General features: G+C 41.9%; 1 protein-coding gene across 1 annotated transcript; it reads left to right on the forward strand.

Moving 5' to 3' along the window:
- The first annotated feature begins 266 nt into the window (after positions 1-266).
- On the forward strand, positions 267-22,800 carry nomo (nodal modulator). Its single transcript, XM_014978362.2, has 31 exons — positions 267-505; positions 1,013-1,102; positions 1,175-1,220; positions 1,321-1,421; positions 2,749-2,855; positions 3,005-3,077; positions 4,179-4,331; positions 4,911-5,048; positions 6,147-6,236; positions 6,506-6,611; positions 7,035-7,185; positions 7,281-7,458; positions 8,260-8,401; positions 8,510-8,641; positions 9,785-9,921; positions 10,615-10,702; positions 10,900-10,963; positions 11,046-11,141; positions 11,230-11,451; positions 12,475-12,557; positions 12,706-12,865; positions 14,456-14,582; positions 15,145-15,258; positions 15,346-15,473; positions 15,891-16,032; positions 16,285-16,368; positions 17,789-17,899; positions 18,873-18,974; positions 19,067-19,186; positions 19,278-19,370; positions 20,494-22,800. The coding sequence occupies exons 1-31, from the start codon at positions 350-352 to the stop codon at positions 20,623-20,625; spliced, it is 3,666 nt and encodes a 1,221-aa protein (XP_014833848.2). The 5' UTR covers positions 267-349; the 3' UTR covers positions 20,626-22,800.
- Positions 22,801-23,904: the final 1,104 nt, after the last annotated feature.

Genomic DNA, 23,904 nt, shown 5'->3' on the forward strand with positions numbered 1-23,904 from the left:
TAGGTCATTCTGCTTTGATCTGACCCATAATGTGTTTCTGGATGGGGTGAATCTCCACCTTCACCTCAGTCTCAGTCAGTTCTCTTTTGCCACAACACGTTTTTTTTCATGTTCTTATCTGTCTTTAGCTCCATTTATGTTCTTAGTAAAAAAAAATAATAGGGTTAAGTCTCCCTATTACGTATTTTCATGAATACGTTTTTTTTTTTAATTGTCTGAGTTATTATATATCCTCCGACCCGCGAGAGGGCGCTGCTGAGGACGTTTCAGAGCACTGACTGACAGCGGCAGCTCAGCTGGTACGGAACCGGAGGCAGCGTGCTGGGTGGCTCTGATCGGTCTGTCAAAGATGTTGAGAATTACGATCCGAGCAGATGTAGGATCTTTTTGGTTCTTGTTCTGCGTCATCTACACGCAGGTCCTGGCCGGCTCCTCAGATGACATCGTGGTGGCTTGTGGTGGATTTGTAAAATCCGACGTTGAAATCAACTACTCCCTGATCGAGGTGAGATGAGCTAGCCGCTAGCCGCTAGCTGGTTTATCGTAGCAAACCAAAGGTTAGGCGGAGCTATCTGCATGAATGGCAGAATAAAACACGTAAACAATACTCTGTTCTGGTAATAATAATAATAATAATAAATTGCCTGTATATATAATTATACAATGAACGTAGTTCGATGGTAGTTTAGCTACGTTAAACCCGTGGTTTATCTGTTGTGTGTGCTTAGGTTTTGTTTTAAAGGTATCATTTGAAATTAGTACTATAATCTTGTGCATGTTCTCCACGTGGCAGTCACTCCTAATCCTAATATCTGTCAGAGTTGATGAGGAAGACCTTAAGTGCTCCTCCTAATCCTGCCTCATTCAATCCTCCAGAGGATTTAGGCACAGGGTTATTTAAACCTGTGAAATCAACCTTGGGCTTAAAAGCACCCAACTGAATGCAATTGAAACCCTAAAATAAAGTCGAGCACATATCAAATGCTGTTTCCGTGTCCTGTTTGGTTCCCAGATTAAACTGTACACTAAACAAGGCTCCTTAAAGTATCAGACTGACTGCGCTCCGATCAATGGGTACTTCATGATCCCCCTCTATGACAAGGTAACGAAGCTGCTGATGGGACATTTCCGAAACAGACATTATGAAGCTCACACTTGTCTCTCTGAAATGTAGGGAGACTTTGTTTTGAAGATCGAGCCTCCTCTCGGCTGGAGCTTTGGTGAGAAGTCTTTTTAACTCTTAACCACAGGTTGTCTGCAGGCTGTGTGTGTGTGTGTGTGTGTGTGTGTGTGGTTATTGTTCTTGTTTACTGCCAACAGAGCCAACCAGCGTGGACCTGCATGTGGATGGAGTCAGTGACATCTGCACCAAAGAAGAAGACATCAATTTTGTTTTTACAGGCTTCTCGGTCTCAGGAACGGTAAGGCTTTCTGTCTTACGTCAAAGGAAATTACACTTCATGATAACTGAAAGAAACCATTAAGAATGCCACTGTGTGAATAATTTTTACCAACCAGTTGACTATGTGGTGCTTAGAGTTGCACAATCTGTCAACCACAGTTGCAATTTTCTGCTCCCCTTCATGTAAAGACAGATAAAATCAATTAAGCAAAAATATAGAGTAACTAGCTGCTACGTTTTGTTGTAGTGTAAGATCTTATTGCAGACTTTTTCTTTTTTTTCTTTTTTTTTTTTTGTAGTTCCACAGTGGTTTTGCTTCCTTTCAGTAATCTTCATTTAGAAAATGATAATAAAAAGCTTTTCATGCCATGACTGTTTCTGTTCCCGGGGACCAGAAATATTTCCAAATGGCCCAATTTCTCTTTCTAGTAAGCAGAGGGAAACTTTTGTCGCTTTCTTTCAGCCAGCTGGGCACCAGTGCGCAGCAACAGGAGCGGGAGGGAAAGCACTGCTCTATTCTGTGCTCCGTACATGTTCAAGTTTATGCGTGCAACTTTGTTTTGTTTGTTTTTTTTTGAGTTTGTGAGATAACAACTCACAAACTCAATAGCTTGTGAGTTGATCAAAAGCTAAACATGCTATTGTTTACAATTTACATTTATGCATAAACGCATATGCATCTTTTTCATAAACTTTGACTTTTCACATAGCTAAAGCGCTTTAAACAGCATGTTTTGGTGAACAAAACACGTGTGGAACAGAAACGGAAACATTTTGAGAAGTTTTGAAAAATCTATCTGGACTTCTATGCAGTTCTGCAAGTTTCTCAGTTTTTTTTATGACCAAGGCAGCTTAAAAACAAAATGTGACAATATCCTTCTATCTTGGCTACCTTGGCTTTTTCAATTCTCAGCAGAAAAAGCCAAGAATCCATTCACAGTTAAAAAAAAATAATCTGAATAAGATCACTGACTTTAAAGAGCACCATTTAACATAATTACACACATCCAAATATATGTATTTTCCATCACAGGTTTAAGCTTGGAAAAAAAACCATGTGATTTCAGCAACCTAAAGTTTATCATCTGTCGAATGAAATTAATCTGAAGTCATGATGAACGCCTTCATCAAAAGTCGTAGTCGGAGAGCAAAATGTGTGTAAATAGTCTGAACTCTGATTCAAGCCGCTACATTTAATGAACAGTAATAAATCTATGTATCCAGGCTGTTTTCTTAGTCTAAATGAAGCCGTTTCTCCACAGACGCGATCAGCTGGTGCAGTTTCCGTCCTGCTGTTGGTTTTTGTTTTGAATATTTTGTTTCCCCTGTGTAATCCGACCGCCTAGGTTCTGAGTAAGAGCCACCTCCTGGGCCCCGCTGGAGTCGAAGTCAAACTGAGCCAGGCGGGATCAGAAGAGAAAGTCAGGAGTGTTTTCACACAGCCTGGAGGAAAGTAAGTGCACCGTGGCTCTCGTTGTTTAATAAGGATTTTTGCACAAAATGCCTCAGCAGAAATCACACTGGTGAAATTAACTGCTGGCAAAAACTTCATCTATTTTTTTTTTTTTTGTTTTTTTTTTTTTCCCCCGCTTGTTAACACAGGTACACCTTCTTCAAAGTGCTGCCTGGAAGTTATGATATCACAGCCTTCCATCCCTCCTGGTCTCTGGAGAAGGTTGGTGTATTTCGTGCAGGGTTTTACGCTGCCACAGTAAAAAGCGTGGCATTCTGTTTGTAGGTCCTGCCATTTAATCACGCAGAAGGTTACAGCTGTGATTAACGGCCACTTCTTTTATGTGTTCAAAAAAAAAATAGTGACGGATTTGCGAGTTTCGAGGGCATTTTCGCGTCGATGTTACGAGCGACCACGACGACAATTTTCTTCTGACTTTATCTTTCTGGGAGGAGTTGGAATTGCAAACTTTCTGCACTTTTCCTGAATTATATTTTAAATCACTGTTCACCGCCAGGACAGACCCGGGCGCTAAAAGTAAAGCGAGCACTTTCCGAGCGGGACAGCACATTTCAAACTGCACTGTATGCAATTTGGTGTCGAGACTTTGCTCATAACCTTGTTCAGGCTTGTTGGCTTTTAAACGGGAATCCGTGTTTCGGTTTTCCACCCCAGATTCGTCACAGTAAATCAAATATCAGGGCGAATGTAGAAAGAAAAGTTTTCACTGTTGTCTTTACGCTAAACATGAGGCGAGACATCAAAGTCTATGCCGAGGTAGCTGTTGTTTTTTTTTTTTTATTTCTAGTATTTTCTTGCCACTTCTAATTATATGTTAGCTTACCTCATGCGACACGACCCACTCAAAATCTTACAGAAATAAAATTCAAGGATAATTTCAGACTAAAAATAGAATGGTTTTACTTGCTTGTTTCTTTTTTTCTTCTTTTGATCGTAATTTGATCTGTTCATGAAAGAATCTGGCAATATTTAAATGCTGCCCAAAAAAAAAAAAGGGTAATTGGATCAGAAGCCAATTCAGCGTTGGGTTGACATTTAAATATTAACTCAACTGGGTAAATATTTTCTTCTTCAAATGTCCAGATGTCTAAAAAAAAATACTTTAAATATCTTGATGTCTTGAGATTTAAAAATTGTGTTTAACTCTGCATCTCTTGAGGATAGAAAACAAAACAAAACAAAAAAAACCTTCAGTATTCACTTACTTGCTGATCTGGGACTAATCACACAGTCTCTAAACAAGGGGAACTGTTTCGCCCCTGCATGCAGCCTAACGCAGCAACCTTTGCTGTCTCCATGCAGAGTAAGACCGCTGTGCACGTCTCCAATGCCAACGCTCTGGCCGCCGAGCATCTGGTGGTTGGAGGCTACGACGTCTCTGGGGAGGTCCGCAGTGATGGAGAGCCCATGAAGGAGGTCACCTTCCTGCTGTACTCGGCCACGGTCAGGAAAGAGGTAAACCAACATCCGTTCGCACGTTTCCAACGAACGAGAGGAGTGAAGCCGGATCGGAAAGTTTTTGTCTTTCAAGCTAATCTAGAAGGGTTCAGGTTTTTTTGTTTTTGTTTTTTGCTTCAACTTAAATGTATTCCTAGCATTTTATTTGGAGCCTGGAAAAGGATTACATTTGTTTGAGGTGGTTTCCTAGTCTTCATAGGCAGGTATAGAAAAATGAGAACATTGAAAAATCCATTTTCTCTGATTGTGCATCTCGTCTAACTGTCTAAAAACTGCATTCATTCATCCAGACTTTCCAGTCTTTCGATGCATCCATGTCTGTCCTTCCGGCCATCTAGAAGTCGTTGATTTAACAATCCCACCTTCCATTATACATCCATCTGTCCATCCTTCTGTTGATCTTTCCCTCTCCTGTCTGTGGTTTTCAAGGTCCCACATTCAAAGCCTAAGCTGTTTAAATCTGTCAAAAATCTTCAGTGCACCTTTGTGTTTATGGTTAACTCTAACCTTTGAAATGATGGCGGCCGTAATGTGGTCCTTGATGGGTTGAAAATGCTAATGTTCTTGAACTTCCAGGACATCAGTGGCTGCAACATGTCCCCAGTGGACGGAGCGGATAATGAGGACAGCTCCCTCGTCTACCTGTGCAGCACTCAGTCAAAGAACGACGGCACCTTCACGTTTTCTTCGCTGGCCAGCGGCGAGTACACCGTGGTATGTCCTTCTGCTTTTCTGTTTGCTAAGACCAGGCGCAGATCCACGTTAATGTGAGCTATAAAACTATAGCTAACAGTCATTAATTTACTACCTGGGCCAGTTAAATGGAACAGTGTATAAAACGGTGTAAAGAAATCAGTACTACTTATGTATTTTGCTTAAAGTGGTGCATTCGGATGGTGTTTGGCGAAACCCAGGTATAAAGTTCCAACCTGTGCATGCCCCTGAATTAAAAAAAATATGCTAGGGAAGCTAAGTTAGCAATAACTTCTGCACTTTTTTTTGTTCTTTTCTACTAAAGACCCTTTTCGTTTTGTCATTATATGCTTTTGCTATGAGTCAAAAATGGAAGAAAATATGGCCCAATAAGAAAGGAGAGATCCAGCTCAGTGAGAGAAAGTCCAGGCGGAGCATTGAGAGGAGATGAGAATTGAGAATAAGTACGTAGGCCAGGCTAGGAAAACCTTCTAATTAAGTTTTTTAATTAAGTTTTGAGGAAGACATTTTGCTAGAATGAATCAAATGAATCCGCTCAAGACATCTTTTATTTACTGACTGACTTTTTCTGCAGATCTTGGACAATTTTTGTCCCAATTCCAAATTTTTATCCCCTTTTAGCCTGGACAGTTTGTATTTTCAAGTTTGAAATCAAGGCTGCTTCCCATGTTTAATCTCTCGCATTAAAGTGAGTGATTAAATCTTTCTGCAGAAATACAAATTCTTTGCAGTGTCATTTCTTCCTGTATGTTTAAGAGATAGGCCACGGATTTCCAGATGGTTGCAGTTTTCAGTTTAGACCACTAGATGCCACCACATCCTACATTCTCTATTATTTTTATAATAATGACTTCCCCTGTCTTGCATAACCACCCAACCATGTCATGCTGATGTAGCAGCTCGATTCTACGGCAAGAACCATAAATAAAAAAAAAATATTGATATTACCAAAGAACAAAAAAAACAAACAAAAAAAAAAACCACTGTTGATATTGTGAAAATTATTTTAAATGCACCTTCAGGGGTTTGTTTTGATCAGATTGTTGTTTCAAAGCAGAAAAATGACTCCTTTCATTTGTGCTCCTCCTTCCTCTGCAGGTGCCTTTCTACAGAGGAGAAAGGATCACTTTCGATGTCGCTCCCTCCAGGATGAATTTCAAGGTGGAACACAACAGTTTGAAACTCGAGGTAAAAAGTTCAAATTCAGATTCTCCTTCTTGGTTTTGTTTCGCTTTGTAATTTACTAAGCGTTAAGCAGAGTAAGGAATAATTCCTGCCGCTTAATTTATGCACTCGGTATTAAGTGCAAAAAAAAAACAAAACATGGAGTCATCTCGTGTTATCAACCTAAAATGATCTGAAATCCCTCTCTCCTTTTGTGTTTGGTAATGTTCAGATCTTACTCATCACTGACATTTATGAACGCCGTCGTTCTGTTTTTGTCGCACTGTTTTCAGCCCATCTTCCGTGTGATGGGCTTTTCTGTGACGGGCCGCGTGCTGAACAGCGCCGACGGAGAGGGCGTGGCAGACGCCACCGTCTCGCTCAACAATCAGATTAAGGGTAAGCTTTAGCATCACTGTGTTGTGTTATAAAAAAATACACAATATTACATATCCTGTAGATGAGTTTGGCAGGTTTTATATATATATATATATATATATATATATATATATATATATATATATATATTATATATATATTTTTTTTACAAACATTCAATGTGAAATATATTTCACTCTGCAAATTGAACGAGTCTTCTTTCGTGCCGCCCTGAAGGCATGCCGCCCTGGGTGGTGACCGTACTGCCCATATCAGAAGCCATCTCAGCACACTAACTAATAGAAAATATCTTTGGATTTTCTTTACTTGGGCTTTTGAAGACTTCTCGTTTCCTCTTCAGATTTAACCTCCGTGGTAGCGTCTTGTAGTTCACATTTCAAACGCGTTCTGACGCTGCACCGTCCTTCCTGTTGTCCCCCACAGTCGTCAGTAGGGAAGACGGCTCCTTCCGGCTGGAGAACATGACGGCCGGCGTCTACACCATCCGCGTCACCAAGGAGCTGATGCTCTTCGAGACGGTCACGGTGAAGATCGCCCCCAACACGCCCCAGCTTCCCGACATCATCACAGCGGGGTAGGTTCGCCGTTTTCTAACTCGAACGAGTACCAACAGGAAGTGGTTGGTGTCCCCGAGAAGCCTTGTAGCGTCCTGATGTTTGTTGAACGCAGGTTCAGCGTTTGTGGCCAGATCTCCGTCAGCCGCCTGCCTGAGGGCATGAAGCAGCAGGGGCGCTACAAGGTCACTCTGACCCACCGGGGCCAGGACAAGGCTCTCACCTGGACCACCGATTCGGACCCTCAGGGGGCCTTCTGCTTCCAGGCCAAACCTGGGAACTACAGCGTCCATGTGAGTCTCGCGTAGCTTTCAGGTTTCGTCTAAGTGTCCGAAATCATCTGGGCTCTTTAATCGTTTAAATAATTGAACCTTTTTAGTTTTTATAAATCTGGAAAGTGATTCACAAACATTAAGTTTGACGTTTAGAAGTTTTCCCAACTTGTATTGTTTTTTGGTTTTAGAACAGAAACTAACTTTTCTCTTTTAGGGTCCATTCACTCCAGCCCTGCTTAGTCAGCTTTGGTCTAGAAAGTCCGGTTCGCTTGGGGGAGGTGTGAATGTGGAACCGAGCTCTGATGCAGACCCAAAAAGCGAACTCTGGTCCACCTAAGAGCCCAGATCTCAGTCGGGTTGAAGTGAACTCCGGCGCTGTTTGAATGCACATGTGATGCAGCTCTAGCAGGAGAAACGGCTCGTGGTCTTTGACCAAAGACAAAAGAGAATTGCAGCAGTCGCTAAAATCCGGCTCTACTCCGTTTTTGTTTCCCTTTTTGCGAAGAAGGAAGTTGAGCTCACGTCGTCTTCTGATGGTTTCGTGTCATTTCCTGCGTAAGTTCTTGACGCAGCGCTGCGGCAGGTGATGGTGGCGGCGGGATTTCCTGAGGGTTTGGGCCGTTTAACACGGCGCAGTTTAAAAATGAACCTGACCAGCTGAAGATGTAACAAATGTTGCCACTTCGATCCCCAGTGGGACTGAACAGAGGGACTTGTGTGAAAATCCCAGGAACCAAGGAACACAGCACCATTTGTGTCATTCTGTTGTGGAAGCTCTGTACAGATGTGGCTCCCCTGCCTTGTCCTCCGTGTGTTCAGGTGTCGCTCCCCGAAGCGGAGGTGAAAGCAGGCCTGGCCCTCCAGCCTCAGGCCCTGGAGGTGTCGCTCGTGGACCGGCCGCTCACGGACCTGCTTTTCACCCAGTTCATGGCTTCCGTCTCGGGAAAAGTTTACTGCCTCGGTAAATGCTCTCCTGGTTGATCCTCGATGCAGGTTTCTCTGTTGCCCTTAAACGGGTAAATGTTTCACACCGGTCTAAGCCGTCCCCGTGCTCGCTGGTTTCTTGCAGCTTCCTGCGACGACCTGTCTGTGACCCTGCAGCCGGTGAGCCGGCAGGGAGAGAGGAAGACGGTGGCTTTGGCTGGCAGTGCCGACGTCCTCAGCTTCAACTTTGACAACGTTTTGCCTGGAAAATATAAAGGTTGTTTAAATTTATTACTAAGTATTTACACTGAGGGGGAAAAAATCAATTCATCCTCTGCTGAATTTGTAAGTTTTTTTGTTGTGTAACTTTGAAACCTTTAGGTTTGTTGGCTGCTAAGCAACAGACGTTTTGTGGGACTAATGTGTGAAGAGTTGCTTCTCCACTCCAAAAATGATTCTCTTTTTGACACTCAGCAGGTTCGAATCACTATCATGCTTCAAGACCCATCTATGCATCTTCAGTTATCCTACTTCCTGTTGCCAAATAGGTTCTGTAGAAATTACTTCCTGATTTACAGGTTAATCATTCCTGGCTGTGGCGTATGAAGTTCTCTTTAGACCTCGGGGTAATACTAGGGTCTGTTGGTTTACATCGGAAAGTCATAAAATTCAGATGAACTTGATGTGACATTTTTGAGTTTGACGGACAGTAAAAGCAGGATAAAAGCTGTGGAAGCCTAATTCTTTTCCTTTAACGCCACTGTTCTCATTTCAGTCAAAGAAATGCAAATCACTCTTGCATATTGGGATTTTTTTTTTTTTTGCGATATTCTTCATGAGATCTAATTACCATAATACTTAGAGGCTGTTCGTTTTCTTATAAGTGGGGAAGCTTCAAAAACAAGCTGTGGATCAAAGAGTTATTTTCATGCATTTGTCTTCTGTGAAAATCAACCTCTGCTGTTTTTGGGGGGAGGCGGGGTTAAGTGGGGGGTGGGGGGGGATAGATGCTCGTTTCCTCCGAGTGTCTCTGTAAAAGTCGTTCTTCCTCCCCTCTGACTCCGCGGCTAATTATTGGGAAATCAATTTGTAATTAACACCTTTAGATCATAACTGTGGTAAAATAGCAGACATGTTATCGCACAGATGGCACCTCTGGGTCTCCTGCTGCTCCATACATCCATAATCCTGCTCAGCATACAGTGTACATTCTGTTATTTGCCTGCAAGCTGTCGGCACACGCAGCATCCCTGAGGTGTCTGTTCTCAGTTTGGTGTTGGCAGCCCTGACTGCTGCGGTGCTTAACGTTCTTAAGCTTTTTCTTAAAGGTCCCGTCGGGGAGCACAGGCGAGAGACTTCCGAGGACTTTTCTCAACCTTTGTTGAAGTTATTTTTTTTCTCCCGCTGTTTCTGCTCCCAGTGGGCATTTCTCATGAGGAATGGTGCTGGAAGCATAAATCCCTGGAAGTGGAGGTCCTGGACTCGGACGTCTTGGGCGTCGAGTTCAGACAGATTGGCTACATCCTGCGCTGCTCCCTGTCCCACGCCATCACTTTGGTCAGTATGCAGCCGTCCGAGCAAGGGACGCAAACGATTAATCGACTTACGATTAGTTGTCGGTTAATGGTTTATTAGATTAAAGTTAGCGCCACTCGATTAACTAATAACATCTGCTTAGACCTTCTTATAGTGTTGTAGTTTGGCCTCCGTCCAGAAGAGGCAGCGTCAACTTCTCAAAACTGTAAAATTGTGACATGATGGAAAAATAATGAAAAAGAAAAACACGATTACAATAAACAAAGTTGATTTTGACTTGGATCACTGAATGGAGCAAATTTTGAACGTTTCTTCAAGAGCAACCGATATCTCTCTGGTCATGGGGAATTAAGTGTGTCACATATAAAATATTTTTTTCAACTTGTATTTTTCTGTTCAGCAGAAAAATGAATAGCAAAACATAGGTTCCTGCGTTGTTGTATTTTATAAATATGTCTTAAGTTTAATGAAGTGAGGAAGGCCACATCTTTTTGTTTACTGAGTTAGCTGACAAACGAAGTTAAAGTTTAATTTTGTTTTTAAAGTATATTACTCAAAATTTAACGCTCAGCCCTCTCGACGCAAGAGAAAACTCGGGTGTTTCAGAAAATGACCTCTTACCTTAGCTTGACTCAGTAATCAGTATTTTCCATCCCGGAGCTGACCGCTCTCCCCGGAGTTTTCACGACGTCTTTCCGCTCGCTTCCCCCGCAGGAGTTCTTCCAAGATGGCAGCAAACCCGAGAACGTCGGCGTCTACAACCTCTCCAAAGGAGTCAATCGCTTCTGCCTCTCCAAGCCTGGTGAGTTTCTTTCTCCTGACCTCTCTTTAGCTTAACACGGCGTTAATTAGCACATGGAGGAAAATTCCACAGACCAGCAAACCTTTCCCTCGTGCGTAGTCGCAGCGCGGCATTTTGACCCGAAAGGTGTGTGTCAGACTTAGCTAAATATAAAACTGGAGCAAAGTGATTAATCACATAAAAATGGTTTTGTCCAGGTGTTTACAAAGTCACCCCCCGCTCCTGCCATCAGTTCGAGCAGGACTTCTACACCTACGACACGTAAGCGAAGACGCCGCCGCTCCCGCTTGTTTAACAGTTTGAACAAAGTGTCGTTGCAAACGTCCCTGCTTCGTCTCTGCAGCTCGGCCCCCAGCATCCTGACGCTCACCGCCGTGCGCCATCACATGACGGGGCTCATCACCACAGACAAGATGCTGGACGTCACAGTCACCATCAAGTAACTCAAGAAGCCTCGGGCTGCTACGTTTCTATCCGTCTGAGCGTCCGTTAAACTGTTTTCATCCCCCCTCACCCCCCCCGCTCAGGTCGTCCATCGAGAGCGAGCCGGCGCTGGTGCTCGGCCCGCTGCGCAGCCTGGAGGAGCAGCGGCAGGAGCAGCAGCTGCAGGAGATCCAGCTGCGGCGGCAGGAACGAGAGCGGCGAGCGGCCGAGGAGCAGGGCGGCGCCAGAGACGACAGTCCCCCCATCCTGGAGAAGGCCGACGAGCTGGCGGGCCCGTTTCACTACGAGTTCTCCTACTGGGCCAGGTCCGTTCGCGCATTCCATGATCTAGATCGCGGGTCTGCAACCTTTACAAACCCAACACACGATTCCCCCCCTCAGTCCAGCGAAATAAAACTCACAACTGATGCATAGCGTTTTGTGAAAAGACAAGTTGAATATCCACTACGGAAATTTGCAGTCATTTTTAAAGCACCACCATTTTACTTCTGTTTTTAAAATAATAATAATAAAAAAACCCATTAACATAAAGAGAATTGATACGTCTTCGTCTTTGGGAAGAACGTAATGATGAGAAAAAGATAATAAATAGTACTAGTACTTGTGCCATTCTGTTGTGGTAAATTTAATGCAGGATTTATTCCATGCAAAAAATTGATGGTTCTGTATTTATTTAGCCAGAGGTCCAAAGAGCCATTTGTGGCTCTGGAGCCACAGGTTTCAGACCTCTGATCTCGCTGCTCTGTCTGTGCTTATATTAACTTTTTATTGAATTTTTTTTTTTTGTTTAAATAAAAATAATAACACAAAAAATACACATACACATATTTTTGTGTTAATATGTGACCTGGGGCAGACTCCCAGTTCTGACTGAATTGTAAAATAATCTTAGCTATATCTTCTGTGAGACAAATCAGACTCGCCAGGTGGAATTATGAAATCAAAACTTGACAAAAAGACAGAAGATTTGATCTCTAAATCTGAACAAATCTCACTAAGTGTGCACGTCGTAATTCTTTTCGTGAGGTTTCTACATGTAGATTTGGTTCTCAGTAACATCAGCGACGCAAAGTCAGATCCCCCTTCATTTTGACTCGGTGTGCAGTGATGCACATTCGGAAGTGTTTGAAAAAAACTTTCTCTACCAACAGGTTAATCTACACAAGCAGAAATTAATTAACGCCTTTATTTCCTCAACGTTGCACACATACAACAACATACGCCGCCTGTCATTTCACAAAATTCAGAATCCTTGCATCCGTTAAAAGTACCCACCTGATCCGTCTCAAAATAAATAAACGATGAGCTGCGCTAATATTTCCTTGCAGGGCCGGAGAGAAGATCACAGTCACTCCCTCCTCCAAGGAGCTGCTGTTCTACCCACCTGAAGTGGAAGCAACTATAACAGGGGGTAGGAGATTTCGCACACGCTGAAATTAAGTCAGACATGTACGGAGCAGGTCTAAATTTAGGATTCACATTAACTATGAATAAGTAGGTTTGTCCATTTCTTTGCTTGTATCAGAAGAACGCCTCTCTCCATCTGTCTCTCTCGTCAGAATCGTGCCCCGGTCGGCTGGTGGACATCGTTGGGCGCGCTGGCCTCTTCTTAGAGGGCAGAGTGTCTCCGGAGCTCCAAGGTGTGGAAATATCCATCACGGAGCGAGGCGCTTCTGTGCTGCTCATTACTGTGGCCACTAATGAGATGGGAGCCTACAGGTATGAAAATCCAGACAGATAAATGGACTGCATTAAAATTTCAGTGAGGATATTCAGGACTTTTGGGCCGACGCCGCCTGTGGCTTTCGCTTGAAAACGGATGGACTCTCGCTGGCGTTACGCCTTGTGTGCGGCTCTGATGGGGCCCTCTGGATGTTTATTGTCATCAGAGGATATGCACAGCGTTGCAGCCATGCATAAAGCAAGGCATTACGCTTCCGAATCCAGACATCCGGTTAAAGGCTAAACATCAAATGTAATGTAGTCATGGATGTAAATGTCGTGGTAACGTTTGAGGGATTTAATGGAGCCGTTGAGCCAAAATTCTGTCTTATTTATTCAAATTAGGTGTTTTTGAAGTAGAAGAAGATGGTAAAACATGGTGGATGGGAAAAGATGTTGGTGTGGAAAGTCTGAACTGAACGAAGCCTTTTTAAACCGTTTTTCAAAGTGAAGCCACCAGGGGGCGCCCGGGCGGTCTCAGAACACTGGAGTGAAGATGGAGAAAGAAATAGGGTTGAAAATCAAATGGAAGTGGAAATCATTTATTGAACTGTTATTTGCCATGCTCATCCTTCTGATTAGCTGCCAGTCAAATTCATCAAGCCGCATTTCAGTTCAGCGCATATTTACTTGTTGCCTAGCCTTCCTGTTTCAGTCAGCAATACTTAGCCTTCCTGTTTCTGTTACTTAGCCTTCCTATTTCTGTCAGCGATACTTAGCCTTCCTATTTCTGTCAGCGATACTTAGCCTTCCTGTTTCCATCAGCGTTACTTAGCCTTCCTGTTTCTGTTACTTAGCCTTCCTGTTTCTGTCAGCGACACTTAGCCTTCCTGTTTCTGTCAGCGACACTTAGCCTTCCTGTTTCTGTCAGCGAAACTTAGCCTTCCTGTTTCCGTCAGCGTTACTTAGCCTTCCTGTTTCTGTTACTTAGCCTTCCTGTTTCTGTTACTTAGCCTTCCTGTTTCTGTTACTTAGCCTTCCTGTTTCTGTCAGCGTCACTTGGCTTTCCGGTTTCTGTCAGCGATACTTAGCCTTCCTGTTTCTGTTACTTAGCCTTCCTGTTTCTGTCAGCGATACTTAACCTTCCTGTTTCCATTAATGTCACTTAGCCTTCCTGTTTCTGTTACTTAGCCTTCCTGTTTCTGTTACTTAGCCTTCCTGTTTCTGTCAGCGTCACTTGGCTTTCCGGTTTCTGTCAGCGATACTTAGCCTTCCTGTTTCTGTTACTTAGCCTTCCTGTTTCTGTCAGCGATACTTAACCGTCCTGTTTCCATTAATGTCACTTAGCCTTCCTGTTTATGTTACTTAGCCTTCCTGTTTCTGTCAGCGTTACTTAACCTTCCTGTTTCCATTAATGTCACTTAGCCTTCCTGTTTCTGTTACTTAGCCTTCCTGTTTCAGTCAGTGTCACTTAGTCTTCCTGTTTCTGTCAGCATTACTTAGCCTTCCTGTTTCCATCAGTTACTTAGCCTTCCTATTTCCATCAGTTACTTAGCCTTCCCATTTCCGTCAGCGTTAGCCTTCCTGTTTCTGTTACTTAGCATTCCTGTTTCCATCAGAGTTACTTAGTCTTCTTGTTTCCGTCAGCGTGGGCCCGCTCCACAGCGACCGACAGTACGACATCAAGGCCAGTAAGGAGGGCTTCGTTCTGAGTCCGGTGGAGGGAACCCCAGGAGACTTCAAGGCGTTTGCTCTGGCAGGAGTCACCTTCAAGGTACACGCGACCGTCGTCTGCATACTTTGTAACAACTTTACATCCAAGGGATCATAAACCCCGCTCACACGGTTTCCACTCAGCCTGTTTTCATCTTTACCACCCTGGACTGATCCTGCTGGTTTTAAGTGAATATGAAATGTCAGAATCAAAAGCTTCTGTTCATGTTTTTCTTTCTGAAAGTGTAATTAAGAGAGAAGATTACTCACAGATGGTTCAAACCGGGTTTTTTTTTTGTTTGTTTTTTTTCACGCTATGTGCTCTTGGCCTTTATCCTGCCTTTTGTTAAAATGTTCCGTACTGCACAAATTGGTATTAGTCTCCCTTTCTGACTAAGTGATAAATGGCTTCGCCGTCAGTTCCACACCATTGACACACAGTTTGGTGCCCTTGGTTATCCTTTACTTGTACATCCTCTTTTTAAATAAAACATCTGTGACACGAAATTGAACAGCCAGCTTGATTACACCCACAGTACCCACAATGTCTTTATGTTTCAGGGAAATTTTATTTTTATGTGTAAAACATGAAAGAATCTGAGTATTTTTTTTCTTTCCTGCAGATAATATCAGAAGATGGACAGCCGCTCTCTGGAGTGCTTCTGTCTCTGAGTGGAGGGCATTTCCGTTCCAACCTTTTGACCCAGGACACCGGTCTTCTCACCTTCAACAACCTGGTGAGCAAACAGTTCAGAAAGCAATATAAAGTTTCCTCTTTTCTTTTTTTTGCCCCGAGTTTGAAATAACCTTGCTTTTCTCTCCAGAGTCCAGGCCAGTACTACTTCAAGCCGATGATGAAGGAGTTCCGCTTTGAGCCGGCGTCTCAGATGATCACGGTGGAGGAGGGTCAAAACCTGAGCATCGATATAACGGGCATCAAGACCGCTTACAGGTACACACACTGATTTATAGAGCAAAAATATCCAGGTTTTTTTTTTTTTTTCATATTGGGATTTTATGAGATAGAATAACATAATTTTGTTTGTTACAAATTGAAAAAATTTAACTTTTTTATGTAAAAGTCTTTTTTTCTATATTTATGATGCTTATAAATAAAGTCAAGTCCACATAGTTCTTCTGAAGTAACTTGATCAGTAAGTAGAGTTCACACCTCTGTAATTTAATCTTGCGCACCACACTTTTCAGATTATATATTGAAAATACTTTTTCACTTTCCTTCCACTTTACAATATGCACTGCTTTTGTGTTTGTGGACGGGTTCAACGTGTATATGATTCTGCGCGACGCCGTACCTTGTTGCTTTTTTAGAAACTCGTCCAATTGTGTGTTCTTGCTCTTTCGCTTCCAGCTGCTACGGAGCGGTGCAGTCCCTGAGCGGCGACGCGGAGCGAGACGTGGCCGTGGAGGCGGTGGGTCAGGGAGAATGCAGCCTCTACAGCGAGGACACCGTCACAGACGAGGAGGGTCGATTCAGACTCAGGGGTCTGCTGGTGAGAGAAGGTTTTAAAACCTTAGGGGGGTTGGGAGGGGGGGTAAGGGGGGGGGGGTTGAATTATCTCGTACTCCAGGTGCAAAAACACTGCGATTTGACCTCGCTAAATATAACGTGTAGGTGGTATTTGAGGCAGGCATGAAGGGCTGAGTTTGAATTGAAGCACTCGATTGCTGCATTTTATTTGTAGCTTTTGGGCTGTTTTATTCAACACCTCGCATGACTAAATGTTTGTGTTGTTTTCTTTCAGCCGGGGTGTAAATATCTGATACAGCTTCGAGCCGAGGGCAACGACCACATAGAGAGGGCTCTGCCTCAGCACAGAGCGATAGAGGTAGGCAGCATGGTGACAACATCCTCAACAAATCGTAAGCTTTTTAATAACGACCAATGACTGGTGAATATATTCATCATAAAGAACAAAAAAAAAAGCAGAAGGTGCAAACCAAAAAATGTCCTGTTTAACGATTGAGATCAAATAATATCCAGATGAGAGCAAACAAGATTAATGAATATATATAATATTAATCTTGTTTTATTTATATATGTATAAATACATATATATTTTGATTTCATAGTAAATAATATCACAACTGTGCGTTGACTTTTACTTGGAAGCAGCTTCTGGTGCTCCAAGATCAGATTTTAATGAATGAATGAAATAGTATATTAAGCTGTTTTTTTGTTGTTGTTGTTTTTTTAAGAAAAAGTGATACAAATCTTGGTGTGATTGCTTGAAATATCACTAAATGCTTTTTTCATGTATTTTTTAATCAGTGTTTTTCTTTGTATAAGACAAATATGCAAAACCCTTTTTTTAAGTTTCCAGTGTACAAAAATTTACACACCCTGCACCTTTAAAAATATATCAGCTTTTGTTAGTTAAATAAAATATTGTATGCTTAGCTTATTGTTCAGGGGGTGAAAAATAATCACGGTACAAGTTTGTGATTTTAGTTTTTAAAAATATGACCTTTTATTAGGCCCATGCGAAAAAAAAGTTTGGACACTCCCTGATCTATGCAGTTAGTTGTAATGACAATTTCTTACTCTGAATTTAGGCAGGACTTCTCTATTTTTAATCAGTACAATACAGTAATATGTTTGACTTCTGTTCACTTTGCAGTCTCATCAAAAGTTTATTTTTACTTGTTTGAGTACCTTAGCAGAAGCTAGAGCAACTTGATTGTTCTGATTTCTTTTTATTTTAAAACTTCCTTATCTCTAGACTGCAGGTCAAACTTTGTATTAGTTCCTGCTTCCACCTCAAGTGCTGAAAGTTTCCAGAGTTGAGATAAATACGTAATACTTTCTTTTCATTTATTAATTTAACTGTTAAATCGGTTATGCAAAGAAAGTTGGAGAAGGGTGTGGAAAAGTTTGGTAATTGAATTGTTGAAATGACTGTGAGAACCCTGTGACTACAACTTAATATCAGCCTCATCACGTGGACCCCCCAGCCCCCCCTTTTTTTTTTTTTTTTTTTCGCTGAACAAAAGCAGCGCTAATCCGCTCCCCAACCAAATTCTAACCTATCATTTTATAATTTCATCTCGTCTGAAAAGCTGCGGTCCACCTAATCTCTCTCGCGAGGCAGGAAATGCCTTAATTCCCCTTTAATTCTCTGTTATTATCGCACCATGTGACCTTAACAAAAGCTTTTCCTCAGTTCACTTTTTCTTTTTCTTTTTTTTTTCTTTGTTTAAAGCATGCACGGCTCGTACTGTCAGATTAAGCTGCGTGTTTCCTATCAGGTCGGGAGCAGCGACATTGACGGGGTCAACATCATCGCCTTCAGACAGATCAATCAGTTCGACCTCAGCGGGAACATCGTTACGCCTCCTGAACATCTCCCGACGCTCTCGGTAGGACTTGTACTCCCTGATGTTTGGTCTGTTTTGCTGCTTTCTGGAAATGCCTGGAACAGTTTTCAGCAGACGTTTGCGTTCACCACTCGCACAAATGTCGCAGTAGTCACGTTCCAAGCTGTGCCCAGCCAGGCTTGAACTTAGGATTGTCATGTCCTGGTTGACTGATGAGCTTCAATAAAGTACATGGAGGCTCAAATTTATGCAAAGCGCCCAATAAAGTCGAGGTTGGTGCTTTATTGTTAGTCTGGTCTTTGGTGTTGCAGGTGTTTTAGTTCATGATGGGACTGAGCAACGAATCAATAACAATGTATATTGCAATAGACGTGATCAATATCAATAGAAAATACATTTGATTGAGTGTTCAATAAAGTCACTGAACTCCAGAACCCCACAGCATTCTGGGAGATGGAGGCAGAGGAAAGGGTTAGCCCTCTCAACTCCTCACTCCCAGCTAACTAACTTTAACTCGCTCGCTCTTTGGTTACCTAGCAACAACCTGTAGAGAAACACTTGCATCAGCAGTTTCATGTTTCGCCACCAAAATAAAAAGACTTCGAAATAAAAGGCTAAAATGTGGAGCGACAGGAGGAAATGAGTAGAACGGCTCAGGACCGGTTTGGTTGCATTTCAGATATTTAAAACGAGAAACAAATCGATAATTATCGACTGACATGAAACACTTGCATCGCGATGATTTTCAGCCATATTTCCCAGCAACATAACGATAAAGCCAAAAAAAAACAAAAAAAAAAAACCCTCATATCACAGCGGCTGCATGTTGGCTTCCAGGAACGGCCTCCCAAGAGCACTGTGGTGAAAATTTGTTGTGCAATTTTAAACACCAAGAAAACAAGCAGTGTCAGAAAATTCCCATTCTGCAGAGAAGACTAAACATTTCTGCATCAAATTCTGGGTTTTTGTTGCATCTAAAGGAAAGCCTGCAGCTAACGATTTCCTCCGTCACCAGGTGAAGCTGTTCAAGAGCGACAACCTGGACAATCCGATCAACAGCGTCTCTCTGGGACAGTCCCTCTTCTTCCACTTCCCCCCTCTGGATAGGGACAGCGAGGTACCGACTAATCGCTTATTCCGACTAATTATCCGAGCGCCGCATGCAGTTTATGATCTGTACACCCAATCTGTGACTTTTGTCTTCTGCAGAGCTACGTTCTCATGCTGTACTCCACCCTGTCCCGCTCCCAGTACGACTTCACTCTGCCTCAGGTCTCCTTCACCTCCGCCGGATACCACAAGCACGTCACCCTCACCTTCAACCCCACTGTAAGAAACGGAGAGACAAAACTCCCATCTCAGTCCTTGGCATGCCGTCAGTTCTGATTTGTCCGTTTCTCTCCTCCGTTTGTCTTTGCAGCGCAAAGTGCCCGACCAGGACGTTGCACAAGGCTCCTACATCGCTCTGCCTCTCACCTTGCTCCTGCTGATAGCGGCGTACAACCACGAGAAGGTAGCCGTCAAACCCGACCTCGTCCGGGCTCCATGTTCACATGGATTTTCTCTCCTCACTTCTTATGGTTATAAATCTTGAATTGAATTTAGTTTGTGTGGAACAGCATTAACAGCAGTCAGGCATAACAACACACAATGCAAATCACAAGAAAGCCTAGAGCTTATTTCCAGTTTGGTCCTTTGCAGCCATAAAACTCGAAACTCAATGTTTATACCAAAACATAAAAAAAAAAGAGTTGGAATGAGAAAAAAAACATGAATTTAGGCAAGAAAATAGGCAAAAATATTTCTCAATTCATTGTATTCTGTTTTCCTTCCTCTTGTCCTCTTTCATTTTATCCCTTATGTCCTCGTATCTTCTTTTTCTTCCTTTTTGTATCCCTTTGTCTCTTGTGTCCTACTTCACCTCCATTCTAGTCTTCCTTCCTTCCTTCTTTCTTTCTTTCTTTTTTTTCTTCCTTCCTTCTTTCCTTGTGGACTTCTTCCTTCCCATCTACATGTCTTTCCTTTGTTTTGGCTGTACTTCCTTTACTTTCTCTTATATTTTTCCTCTTGTTCTTTTCACATGTCCTCATTCTTCCTTTTCTTCCTGTCCTCGATTTGTCCAGTTTCCATATTTAAAACCTGTCCAATGTAGGAAAATGTGCCCTGAATTCATAGTGAACGTTGGTATTTTGACATTTATTAGAAAATACACAGCTACTCTAAAAAGAACATTATATAGATTATTAAGCAGGATTTTAACATAGATAATGTGTTTCTCTACTCTTAACTGATGTGATTAATAATATTCTCTAAATAAAGATGCGTAGATAGATTTTTAGCATCCAGCAAAGTAAAAAAATAAAGCCTTTAATGCCAGTACCTTTAGATAACGTAATCATTTTGACCATTTTAAATTTGCTTAAATCAATAACCTTTTTAAGCCAATGATATATGTATTTGCCAGTAATGCAAAAAGTCCTTTTGGCCAGAATAGCCTTCACCCTCAAGATCAAACCCCAGTCTGGAAGTCAGATTGCCGTTAACAAGAATTTTCAGTTTCCTGCTTCCTCTAATTAATTGCTCAGATGCACTGAAACGTTTTTCTTTCTTCCTTTCTTTCTTTTTTTCTTTTTCAGGTGATTCCCCTCCTGATGCAGCTCATGAGCCGCTTCCAGGGAGTGAGGACGATGGCCCAGGCCAACGCCGACAGCGCTGCGCTGGATGAAGCCAAACGTCAGGCCAAGAGACAGAAAGCCAGGCGCACGTGAGGCGGGCCCCGCCCTCACATCTTCGTCCCCTAAACTGATCCCTGGCGACTGGTGACCTCAGAGACCAAGGAGGACACACTGCACCAGTGTTTACGCCAAAGTGTTGGTGTGCCTGTGAACCGTTTCGCATGCCAAGATGTAATTAATAAAAGCAAAAAAAAAATCGATATGCATTACCGCCACCTCGTCAGCCAATCAGATTCTCTGGTCTGAAAGATGAAGTTTTAATTTGTTTTAGTTTTTGTTTTCCTACAAGAGGGATTCCCCAGTATAATCTGATCACATTTGTAAGAAAACCACTGTTTTTATACGTTCGTAATTTCTCAAGGTCAACGTGTGTGTTTGGAAGCTCTTACCTGCCTCTCATATCGGCCCTCGATCTGCTTAGGAGGCTCAGATGTCTGTTGGGGCCGAGGTCAGTTCAGATGCAGCACAGTTGTCTTAATCTGAATCAAATCATTTCACTTCTGCAGCTGTGACTCCAAGGTGTTTTGCTGTAAGCTGAGCTGAATCTGGTTAAGTCCAGTTCAATGCAAGTCCAGTTCTTGAAAACGGCTCAGGATGGGAGAGAAGAACAGAATGCTGGACATTTTCTGTATTTTTTAATTTTTTTTTTTTGTGGATATTTTTATTAAATAACAGGTTGGGAGCGGTGGGATATGGGGGACTAATGGCTTGATTAATTTATTAACATGTTTAATCAGATGTAAATGATGACTAGCTTTCTTTTCGGTGCAGCTTGTGTGTGATGATCTAGTTTTAAATCAGATCGATGAAGAGTTATCTATTACAGTGAGTTGATGTGAATCTCTACAAATGGCCTGTCACGACTACGAGTCAGAATAGGGAACGATTGGAAGCAGTTCTCGGCTCAGAGCTGGGAAGAGCTTTGAAGCTCGGCGATTTTTCTGTTTTGAATTTATTTGCTGTCTGGTGAGGCTCACGTTCACTCGAGGATGAATCCTGCCGAGCCGTATTTAGACAGCCGGGTGAGCAGAAGACGGGGGAAGGGGAGTGATTATAGCTTTCATTTGTTCACAGTCTTCTATTTTTCATTTTGGTTTGTTTTGACAAAAATTAATAAAGTTTGACTGAAAAGAGATTAATTGGACTGTTTTACTGCTTTCCCTGTTGAGGGCAGTGTTATTCTAGTTGTCATATGCTCAGAAACTTCCCAGGATTCAGCTTCTTATTGTTGAGCTGTGCTATTTTATACATGTCCTCCTTTTTTTTTTTTTTTACATAGTTTCTTTTCCTGATGTGTTGTTTCTCAAAGCAAAGTCCTGGCCAGGCTGATTGTTTGCTAGGAGGCTAAAATGTTGTATCGCTAACTAAAATTCCCCTCAGATGTAACATCTCCATCATCTGTTTTAAACCTGAACAACAAGAAGCATGGATTGTGAAATGAAACGGAGATCAGACCAGTGGATCTGAACCGTTTAGGGACGATGCAGAAAAATTTTAACCCTAAACTCTCAAATTTATCACTTGTTTGTTTTAGTGTGATTTTTTTTTTATCAGTCTGAATAAATGTAGTGGGTAACACTTTATTTGAAGGGGGTTGAATAAGACTGTCAAAGTTGTCAAAATGTCTTTATGACAACTTGACATTAACCAAGAAATCATTACTGTTTAAACTTTACCTTTAATAACATAAAGATACCTAATTTTTAAAGTGCAATCAGTAATACTTTTATAACACATTTATATCAGTAATGATTTCTTGGTTAATGTCAAGTTGTCATAGCAAAGACATTTTGAATAATGTCAACTTTGTATTAAAAGTGTCATAATTTACCGAATGACACTTTATGACAACAGTCATAAATATTCATGAAGGCTTATTCATGTTGATGACAGGTGTTATGTCAGTCTTATTCAACCCCCTTCAATTAAAGTGTTACCATGTAGTGTTAAGATAACCTATTTAGCATTTCTTAAAATTGTGAAAGATTTTCTTTTTGAAAGCCTGAGGGATGTCCTTCAGATACTGGAAATTAATTCCTGTTTTAGTGTTGCGTTTGAACGATGAGACGGATTAAAACTTTAACACAGATGGAGTTCAATTCAAGGTTAGAAAAAAAAAATCTTGATCCACTAAGAGAGACAAATGTAAAGTATATGCAGTGGTTACAGTTCTACATTAAAATATGTTGCTTTTGATTAACTGGGAAACCATTATGAATGCCTATTTTTGTGTGTGTGTGTGTGTGTGTGTATTAATCTTCCTGTTAGATTCTCTCAGGTCTCTTTAAGGTACTTATGGCATCATTTTTCAATATATTTTGATGTTTAAGTTAAGCATTAAACCATTCATGCACCATGATATTTTAGATTTAAAGTTTTTTATTTTTTTTTTATTTGAGCAGCATTTTTCATCTGATTAACAGAAATATATTTTTTTAGACTGTCCATCCCCAACCCCCAATTTGAATCTGTGATGGCAAGTAGACCTTCCAACCGAAAGACTTGATGCTCGTCGTTTTTCCAAGATAAATCTTCAAAATACCAGTGAAAGCAAGAAAAAAAACCTGGTGTACAGTTATAAGATGTTCTACAAATAAAGATTTTTCACCTGACTACTGGGGTTACAAATGACGTCCGACCGTTTATAACAGTGGTCCCCAAACTTTTTCCTGTGACGGCCACATAACTTTTGGGACTGACTAGTATATATTCCATTGAGGGAATGTAGCTTTAACATATTAATTTCTCATATGTTAACATAAAGGCTCGTTTTGAAGTATAAGCTGCTACTTACAGGTATCGCTTCGAAGAATTCAACCTGGAATGCGGCGTTCATAACAGACACGTGTGTTCATCTGCTCTACCGCTAGCAAACAACCGTACTGATTGAATAACATAAAAGTCAAGCAGTTCCCTAAAAGTCCAACAGATGGCAGCAATGCGCCCCACAGTTTACAGGACACACTTCCTGCTAAAGCGCCCCCTGGTGGTTGAAGAAAAATCCAAACACCCACAGTTCCAGCTAAAGAGCCCCCTGGTGGTTGAAGAAAAATCCACATATAAACCGGAAAATACAATACATGAAAAAAAAAATCTGAACGCTCTCTGGTATTGTTCAGGGGGCCGGACCAAATGTGGAGTCGGGCCGGATCCGGCCCGCGGGCCGTAGTTTGGAGACCCCTGGTTTATAACGTAAAATTGGAAAATAAATGATTTCCAGTTTTTCCTCAACTTTCTGTTTCTGTCTCAGTTCCTATCAAGAACGACATTATTAGATGAATTTAAACATTTGTTACATTTAAATCTGATTAG

The sequence above is a fragment of the Poecilia mexicana genome, unplaced genomic scaffold (assembly GCF_051168715.1).
Source record: "Poecilia mexicana isolate PSO_F unplaced genomic scaffold, ASM5116871v1 scaffold_1, whole genome shotgun sequence".
In the NCBI taxonomy this organism is placed as follows: Eukaryota; Metazoa; Chordata; class Actinopteri; order Cyprinodontiformes; family Poeciliidae; genus Poecilia; species Poecilia mexicana.